The sequence below is a fragment of the Strix aluco genome, chromosome 12 (genome assembly GCF_031877795.1).
Source record: "Strix aluco isolate bStrAlu1 chromosome 12, bStrAlu1.hap1, whole genome shotgun sequence".
Lineage (NCBI taxonomy): Eukaryota > Metazoa > Chordata > Aves > Strigiformes > Strigidae > Strix > Strix aluco.
The window spans coordinates 12,671,799-12,680,917 of NC_133942.1; the positions used below are offsets into that span (position 1 = coordinate 12,671,799).

At 53.0% G+C, this 9,119-nt stretch overlaps 1 protein-coding gene across 2 annotated transcripts; it reads left to right on the top strand.

Annotated features, from left to right (window-relative positions):
• Positions 1-703: 703 nt before the first annotated feature.
• Positions 704-8,789, top strand: CLN6 (CLN6 transmembrane ER protein). Of its 2 annotated transcripts, XM_074837633.1 has the most exons (7): positions 704-853; positions 1,754-1,868; positions 2,619-2,717; positions 4,950-5,138; positions 5,251-5,306; positions 7,073-7,195; positions 8,404-8,789. In XM_074837633.1, the coding sequence occupies exons 1-7, from the start codon at positions 771-773 to the stop codon at positions 8,690-8,692; spliced, it is 954 nt and encodes a 317-aa protein (XP_074693734.1). In that variant the 5' UTR covers positions 704-770; the 3' UTR covers positions 8,693-8,789. The 2 variants fall into 2 exon arrangements, with proteins under 2 accessions (XP_074693734.1, XP_074693735.1); XM_074837634.1 differs by lacking the exon at positions 4,950-5,138.
• Positions 8,790-9,119: the final 330 nt, after the last annotated feature.

Genomic DNA, 9,119 nt, shown 5'->3' on the forward strand with positions numbered 1-9,119 from the left:
GGTGTGGATCCTTCCCTGCCTCACACTTTTACCGCCCCGGAGTTGTCCCAGCCCAATGGCAAAACGGGGGAGAGGGAACAGGGCACGGCCCCCAAGTCTCCCGACCCCTCGGAGCACCAGCATCCGTTTGGGTGCGGAACACGAGGGATTTCGCTCCATGGTGACAAGAGACGAGCCTGGCCACAAGCACCGATTCTTGTGGCGAGAAGCCAGATGGTTGGCAGAGCCCGGCTGTGCACCAGCACCTGGTTTCCATTAAACCTCGCGCTTAAAACGACGCAGTGATTTCCGTCTGGTTCTCTGCCGGCCTCTGCCCACCGCCCAGTCGTGTGGTCTCGGCCCGGTGAGGGCTCATGCCGGGACACGTGGCAGGACATGAGGGCCCAGAACTTTTCAGGGGAAGAGCAATTCAGGCGTTAAATGTCGTCCTGCTCCTTTTCGTCTAGTTTTAAAAACAGCAAAGGTGCTTTGGAGAGGGAAGGGAAATGAAATCCGCTGCCTGGACTTTGTATGGGGAGGGGAAGGCTGGGCTGCGCTGGGCCGGGCTGTGAGCCGAGCCTACCGAGCCGTGCCATGCCGAGCCGTGCCGGTCCATGCTGTGCCACCCCCGCCCCGCCGTTCCCCCTCACCCGCCCAGGTCGGGGCGGTCTCGGGGCCACCGGCCGCGCAGCCGCGGCTCGTCCCCCGGCGCCGAGGCGGGGCCTGGGCGGAGCCGCGCCGGGCCGGGCTGAGCGGGGCCGGGACCAGCCGGGCCGGGCCCAGCCGGGCACATGCAGGGCGCGGCGCGGAAGCGGCCGTTCCCGGCGGCGGCTCCGGGCTCCCCGCAGCCCTCCGGGCCGCTCTACGCGGGCAGGTGAGCGGTGGGACCGGGGGGCGGGCATGGGAACGGGACACCCCCCCTCCCCTTCCCCGGGGGTCCCCAACCCGGCTCATCCAGCTCCCCCGGGATCCCCCAGCCCCACCACCCCGTCCAGGATGCTGCGGTTGGCCGGGGTATCCCGGAGGGTCCCCCCGCTCGGCCAGGGCCCGGCTTACCTGGGTCACCCCATCTGGTCCCGGCTCACCCAGAGCACCCCGGCTTGTCCAGGGTAGCACCATCCTCATCCTCCATCCACCGGGTTTGGACCGTGGGCTCAGGGAGCGCAAGTCGTGGCTGATCCAGCTGAGGCTGTTCTGGTCCTGGCACCACAGGAGAGCGATCCGGCCACTGCTCCCGTAGGCAGGTGAAGGTCCGGTGGTGCCAGAGGGTTGTTTGATGGAAAGACTTCGGCGGGGTTGGATCAGGCCTTGCTCTGCCGAGGAGGAGGATCTCCAGAGTGGGAGATGAAGGTGTTCGTGCGTCCAGAGCATCCCCGTGCTCGAGTACCACCAGGCATCCAGGCGTTTTTAGCGTTCGGCAGAAGTGCCATGGGAGTTGAATTTTGCTTTGTCATGCAAAAGTTAAAAATAGGTGCACTTAATTCAGCACTTAAGCTTTTCATCCTGCTTTTATGCTCACTTCTCAGCCAGGAGGAACCTTCTTACGGGGACATGGTGTTTTTTGTTAATAACATTTTGCCTTTCTGTACTGCCTCCTCCTCTCTTCGGTCTCTCAACATTGTTGTTATTCCACAGATCCCAAAGCCCGGAGCCACGCCAGCAGCCAGGGAAGCAGAGGTTTTGGGTGGGAATGCAGACCCAGAGTCTGCTCCCTGCCTCCTCGAAAACCTGTTACATGACCTAAGGCTGACGCTGTCACTTCTGTCACCTCTAGGCATGGAACCGTCAAGAACGAGGACACCTTCAAGACCTCCCCGTTTCATTTTGACCTGTGGTTCTACTTCACTCTGCAGAACTGGGTGCTGGACTTCGGGCGTCCCATTGCGATGGTGAGTGTGGCAGAGGCAGGCCCACCGCTTTGCTTGCAATCAACTTCTTTAGGGTGGGGGGTAGAGCTGTGGTGGTCCCCTGTAGACCCATGGGCTGTTTTCTACACCAAAGGGACGCCCTTGAGGAGCCGCCCTTGAGATGATGACCGCTGCAATGTACTGGAGTAACTGGTACCGAGCGTGTTGCTCCAGGCACGGGGAAGGTATCTGAGAAGCTCGTTCCATGTATCTGTCCCACAACTTTATGTTTTCATAACAAAAGTTCCCTGGAGATGTTCCTACTTCTCCTCCCGGTACCTTGCCTATATCTCCAGAGCTCGGGACTCCTGCTCTACACATAGCGCGGGGCAGAAGCGGCCGTTACCCTCAAATATATTTTTTTATCGCTGGCTTCTGCACGTGGCAGAGGGTTAACGGAGATCCGCTGCTGCAGGGCTCTTGCTCGCTCGCTTGGCCACACAACTTGACGGCCTCAGCTTTGGGCAGCACTGCAGGAGCGAGCGGCTGAGGTGTAACTACACCCTGCATTTAGCACCCGCCTCCAGATTGCGCTCTTAGGGGTGCTTACTGCAGGGAGAGCTGCCCGACGTCGTTACTAACAGCTACGTGAAGGCAAGCTGACAATTAGCAAGCAGCAGCGCTCCAAAGCAAGGATTTTCTCTCTCCCCGTCTTTCAGCCAGTGACAGGGCCGTAATCGCGAGCTGGGTGGTGAGCAGAGACTGATGTGCTTTTCTCCCCCACTTCCTCAGATAATTCTACCTTTGGAGTGGTTTCCTCTAAACAAACCGAGCGCTGGAGATTATTTCCACATGGCTTACAATGTTATCACGCCATTTCTTCTGCTAAAGGTAAACCTCAAGGTGCAGGTGTTCTATTTTTGTTTTAATAGTACCGGTTGTAAAAACAGGGTAAACAATACAGTTTTGTAAAGGCTTGGTAGGAATTGGTTGAACGAACATTGGTTATTCACAAACTCCTGCGAGTGAGGCAGCCCTACTCTGTGTTAGAGGTTTGCCTCTCTAGAAGGAATTTGTGAGGCCACCTTCTAAAGAGCAAAGCAGTGACCGTCTGAATACAACTCAATTTCCTGCATATCCAGAGCAAATCGCTTCCCCCAGGAACTCCAGATTCAGGAGGAGTCAGAGCCCTTCTCCCTGGCTGAACCAAAGCATATTTTTCAGACAACATCCATCCGTGACTTAAAAGACCTTACGAGACAGCTGGAACTATAATAGACTTTCTAAATTGTTCAGAGCTTAAATACACTTGCTCTTTGACATTAGAATTGTATCTTTAGCTTGAATTTATCTTGCTTGAGCTGCCAGCTACTGGATTGTGTAAACCATTTATGAGGTTAAAGACTGTCGTATCATTAGAAATCTTCTTATATTAAATACTTAGCAGCCAGAAGACAGGAGAAAGCAATTATAAATATATTTTAACCTTCATTAGCTAGAAATTGAATTATGTCCTAAGGAGTAAATGACTCTCTCTTTCCTGAGTCTGTCTGGGAGATTTTAAATACCAGTGTGGCCAAAAAGGAATATTCAGGATCCAGTCCTTTTGGGGATGTGAAAGCTCTGGAGCTCAGTCTGACACAGCCGATTCCTGCTGTTGGGTTAAAGTTTGCTGTCTTGGACGTCTCTGGCTGCACAGCATGAAGGGTTGGTCCACAGAAAAAATCCACTTGCTATTCAGGGTGCGTTCCTTGTGCCCAGTGTGCCCTTGAAGGATGTGTCCCACCGTCCTTTTCCATCAGACAAGAGCTTTCCTGGACCTTTTGCTCTCCTCCCCCTTCAGACTCCTCTGACGTTCATACAGCAGTTACAGAGAAAGGGAAAGTTAAGCCTCAAAATTAAATACAAATAAGGAGCTTTTCACTGTTTATGAAGGGCTGCAAAGCTGATTTGGCAGCAGGGAGATGGGAAGCAAAGGTGGCCCCAGCTGATCCTCGGGCTGGGCTGACACGTCCCCCCTGACCCACCGTTCCTGAGCCCAGCTTGGCGTCCCCTCCAACGCCTGAACCGCTTGAGCTGGGATTTACGTCTTTCGAGGTCTTTCCTGCTTTGCAAGCGGAGTGGGGAGCTTCTTTCCAAAGAGAAGCTCCTGCTCCTCGGCCACAGCTGGGCTTGCAGGGGCTCGCCCCAGGTTTTGAGAAACCCTGGATTCCCCGCCAGCCTCACGTGCCTCTACCCAGACCTAAGCAGACCCTGAGATGGTACAGGGAGAGCTCATCACTAAAGCTGGTGTTCAAAAGGTTGCCTCAACCGGTTTTACTGGCAATTAGGTATTTCTAGATACAGGTTTAAATGCAGCTTCCTCTTTAGAAGCAAATACACAGAGAGGTGAGTCTGATTCCGTTAGGAAGACAGAAAGAAAAAAAAAAAAAAACAACAACAAACAGTTCAACAAGAGTCCTTTGAAAATCATCCAGCAGAGAATTACAAAGGAGCAAGTGTTTCTTACCAGGGGAGTGAAGTGCGGGTGCTCAGCTGGAGTGCTGCTGGAGGCTCTCCCTGCCACTGGAGGGCACAGCCAGCCTTGCAGATCCGCTCAGCACAGCAGCTACAGAAAGCAGCTGCCTTTTTGTTTCTCATTCATCGTTTTTGATCGCATCTGGTGAAGAAACTGCTTTGAGTACTCTGTTGGAAGCACCCCATCACTGATTCGGTCTAAGCGTTGACTCAGGTTAAGGGGTGTTGCTTTGCAGAAGGGTTTAACAAGGGCAAAAAATGTGGTTTTATTGTTGCAAACATAAAGTGCGTACTCAAACCTGAAAGCTGCGTAGGCTGGTGGAAACGCTCCTGAGGTGCATTTAGGGAAGGCAGCAGGAATCAGGGAAGCTCGTTCTGGTGTGGTCACACCGCTTTCCCCAGGGGGGTGACTCTGTTTCCCCGGCAGGGTGCCAGCCACTGCGGGCAGCAGCTCACGCCTGCCATGGCAGCACAACCTGCAGCTTTCTGCAGGCCTCGTGCTTGGGTTTTTTGGATGATTTTTTGCACAGCACCATACAGCCGGCGAGGGCAGAACTTGTCGCGCGTCTCTGTGGGTACCTGTTCAACACGTCTCCGCGGTTTTAGCTCATCGAGAGATCCCCCAAGACCTTGCCAAGATCAATGGTCTATGTCAGCATCATCATGTTTGTCATGGGAGCCAGCATCCACCTGGTCGGAGACTCCGTAAACCACCGCCTGATTTTCAGTGGCTACCAGCACCATCTGTCTGTACGAGAGAACCCCATCATCAAGAACCTGAAACCAGAGACGCTGGTAAAGAGGCTGTGTTTTATACAAGCACTTAAAAAAAATGTTAATTGCTTGTTCACATTTAATAGCACCCTGTTCCCTCTGCCCTTTTAAATCTCTTTTCATTGCATTGCAGATTGATTCCTTTGAGCTGCTCTACTACTACGATGAATATTTAGGTCATTCGATGTGGTAAGCGATTTGCAGTCTATCTAGTGGCCTCAGAACGTGGTACAAGGGCGGGCAGATCTCATCTGATTATAGCTTAGTATGTAAAAAAATGAAACGCGGCTGATGAGAGCCGGCTGGGAATAACGTTCTCGGAGCCAGCGTGATTACAGTGGATCTCTCCCCTGGAAAATCACCTGTTCCCCCTAGTTTTGTCTCTGTCTCAGGGATATTTCTGGGATGTAGCAGCTGTTTGACAGCTGTAGGGGCCTGAGGAACGGCTCCTCTGTTCTCGCCCCTCGCCCCCCTTCCATGGGACACCCAGGTGAAGAGGCAGGTGACAGCACCGGCCCCTTGGCTGTCACCACCACTCACATTTTTGCTCCTTTGCAGGTTGACCCCAAAACCACCCGACACTGCCCAGTCTCTCCAGCCCTTTGCTCGCTCTTCTCTGTCACTGAGGGAGGGTTTGTTCGCGTAGCCAGACCGGTGCTGCCCCGGAGCAGGGGCCATTTGGCCATGGTGATCCAGGGAGCTCAGTTAGGGTCCGATTTCCGCGCTGTCACCCCAAGCCAAGCCTGGAAATGCTTGTTGCAGCTGGACAGTGGGTTTCATCCGGCCTGGCTGCCCTTGCTGGTGCCCCCAGGCAGCGGCAGGTCCCAGCAGCACCCATGGCCCCTGTCCTGCTGCTCTGTCTGCACCAAAGACCCCAGAAAGGACAGGCTGGTCCTTTATCCACTGCCAGGTAATCCTGAAATTGCTCAGAGCGGAGGGAAATTTCTCCCCCATCAGGCTTTTCCAGTTTATTTGCCATTTCTTGAGCGCTGTGAAGCAAGCAAATCCTGTTCTTTTAAATAAAAAAGGGCTCTGTTAGGTTGTTGAAATCCTGCTCCACGTCCTGCTTTCCTGTGGTTCAGCTTTTAACACAACACAACGCTCTTACACAGCCTCTCAGAGCCTGGGAGTGTAACAAATGCAATTGTTCAGCAGAGCACTTGAGCCCAGCGGCTGACCTAATCAGTAAACTTGGGCTTTTCCTGCGAGAGCCCCCGAAGTCTCATTATCTGCAGGAGCCCTCGGTGCAGCCAGGACACACAATAGCCCTGCACCAGGCTCTGCCAGCCCTTCACCTGTCCTGTGGACGTGGCTGTCATCTTGTAGCAAGAGCTGTGACACTGGCAGAGAAACGATGCCCCAACTGGCACCGCAGGACCCCATGGAGCAGGACCCTGCACCCGAGTTACCTGCTGCTTCACCCGCCTCAGCACGTGGGGCTGGAGCAGCCTGGGTGGCCTCACCAAATTAATTCACGGGCTCAGCACAGGTCTTATGAAGAGCGGCTGAGGGAACTGGGGGGGTTTAGTCTGGAGAAGAGGAGGCTGAGGGGAGACCTCATCGCCCTCTACAACTCCCTGAAAGGAGGGTGCAGAGAGGGGGGATGAGTCTCTTGAACCAAGGAACAAGCAACAGGACAAGAGGGAATGGCCTCAAGCTGCGCCAGGGCAGGGTTAGACTGGCTCTTAGGAAGTATTTCTTTCCAGAAGGGGTTGTTGGGCGTTGGAATGGGCTGCCCAGGGCAGTGGTGGAGTCCCCATCCCTGGAGAGGTTTAAGAGTCGGGTTGACCCAGTGCTGAGGGATCTGGTGGAGGTTAATGCTTGGACTGGATGATCTTCAAGGTCTTTACCAACCTAGAGGATTCTGTAATTACCTATGTGCATGGTTTGGATTTGGGGGGGGCTTAAACGCGTTCCAGGGTCACATCACTGACTGGAGTTGTTTATGTTTGCAGGTATATTCCTTTTTTCCTGATACTGTTCATATATTTCACCGGCTGTTTCACCCCTGTTGAAGAGGAGAGCAGGATGCCAGTGGCTGCCTTACTTCTGATGGGGCCCAGCAGCCTTTATTACTGGTAAGTGGCTTCTGACTGCCCTGGATGGGTGAGGGATGCAGAGGGAGCACCACAGGCAGCCCCGCAGCCTGCAGGCAGGGGTTCTCCATTCCACAGGGCAGCTTCTGCTATGCAGATCTGGAAAATCAAATGAAATCTGGTTGAAATTTGCAGCTGCTTTAGCCTTTGCAGGTTGGGACAACTTCAGGGTCACCCATCACCACTCCTGTCCCTGCTCGGGGTGTTTCTTCAACCACAGTCAGGCGTGTTGTTACTGCTGGAGCTCCAGCTTCCAGCCTCCCTGGTACTCACCACCTGTCCCCCCTCAAAGCTGCTGTTCATGGCGCCGTTAAGACAGTTCTGGACGATTTTGGGGTGGTCACGCAGCGCCTGCAGCATGCCCACCTGCTCTCCGCTCGTCGGGGGCAATGGGGAGGCTCTCGCCAGTTGTCCAGGCACGTTAACACAGAGCCCCAGCCGCCTGCATGACGCTCAGATGCTGCCTCCTCGGCTCACCCTGCGCATCCAAATGGCCTTTTGAGAGAGGTCTTATTTATTTCCCATTTTCATTAGCCTCATCTTCCCAAACAGTTTCCCTGATGGCAGCCAAACAACTTTTCATTCATCTTCAGAGATTATGTTCTCCCTTGCCCGTGGCTTTACCCCCTGCTGAGATTGTTTTTATATAGTAAATTAATTTTTGATAGTCAAAATCATCAAGATGATTTGGTCAGTTCCCAGTTAGCCCGTTGCACTTCCTTTAAATACATCAGTGTGAATCTCTGCAGCTTGTGTGCTAGCGATTTCAGAACCAGGGAGTGTAATTCCTCCTTGTCCCTGCTAACACCCGTTCCAGGCTGGCCGCTGGGCAGGCAGTGGATTTTTGGACTAAAGGAGCACAACATCCATGGGTCAGAGCCAGAGTCTGGCTTTGGTTCTGCCTTTAATCATCCCATTCACAAATGGAGCCCAGCACCTTTCAAATCCCATAATGGGCACGTGTTTCTTTACCCCTTCTCTTAATGAAGCCCATAGCTCAGTTGTTAAATTACTGATAAGAAATGTGAAAACAAATCACAGCTTAAAATCTGGCAGTAGAAAGCAGCACAGCTTTGTTTGGATACAGAGCAGGAAGAAGGGGGAGACGTTCACCCCAGGTGAAGCTGGAAGTGCTGCTGGCTCTCGGTGCTTTCTCCTGGGGGGCACTAACAGGTGTTTTTGCTTTGTAGGTATCTTGTGACGGAGGGTCAGATTTTCATCCTCTACATTTTCACTTTCTTTGCCATGATGGCTTTAGTGATGCACCAGAAACGCAAAGGACTCGTCCTGGACAGCAATGGGCTTTTTCTCTTCTACTCCTTCATCATAACGCTGGTCCTCATTGCTGTTTGGGTGGTTTGGTTGTGGAATGACAAAATTCTCAGGAAGAAGTACCCTGGCGTGATCTATATCCCTGAGCCATGGGCCTTTTACACCCTGCACATGAACAACCTCCACGCAGCAAAGGAAAGTTTATAAGTTTTGATATTTTAAAGTGATTTGAAGAAACAAACAAAAAAATAAATCTAGTTTTTCTAATGTAGATGTATTTAAAATAAATTCCTGACCAACATTAGCTGCAAGAAGTATTGTATGTTCACTAGACCTAGGCTAGGGAGGGGGTGTTTGAACAAAAGGGGAAAATAGACTTTGCCTTAAAGCCAGGGCTGGGGCATCCCCACTGGCTTTGCACCCGCCAGCCCTCACACATGCACAACATAATTCTGTGCTTGACTATTTTAGGTGCTTATGGGGCAGCACCAAACCCCTCCTGCCTCAGAGCAGGGGCACAGCAGCCCAGCCCCAGGCCACTGCCGAAGCCCCATCCCACCACCACCACCCCGGAGAGCGTCCCAGCCTTTAACAGGAGCAGTTTTGCTGGGAAGTCAGTGTCTTGGCACAGAGA

What these genes read in the sequence shown, in the direction of transcription:
- CLN6 (XM_074837633.1), top strand. Translation starts at nt 771, where the DNA reads ATGCAGGGCGCGGCGCGGAAGCGGCCGTTCCCGGCGGCGGCTCCGGGC. An exon ending in ACCTGAAACCAGAGACGCTG is followed by an intron (nt 5,139 to 5,250) that starts GTAAAGAGGCTG and finishes ATTGCATTGCAG; the next exon opens with ATTGATTCCTTTGAGCTGCT. An exon ending in CCCAGCAGCCTTTATTACTG is followed by an intron (nt 7,196 to 8,403) that starts GTAAGTGGCTTC and finishes TTTGCTTTGTAG; the next exon opens with GTATCTTGTGACGGAGGGTC.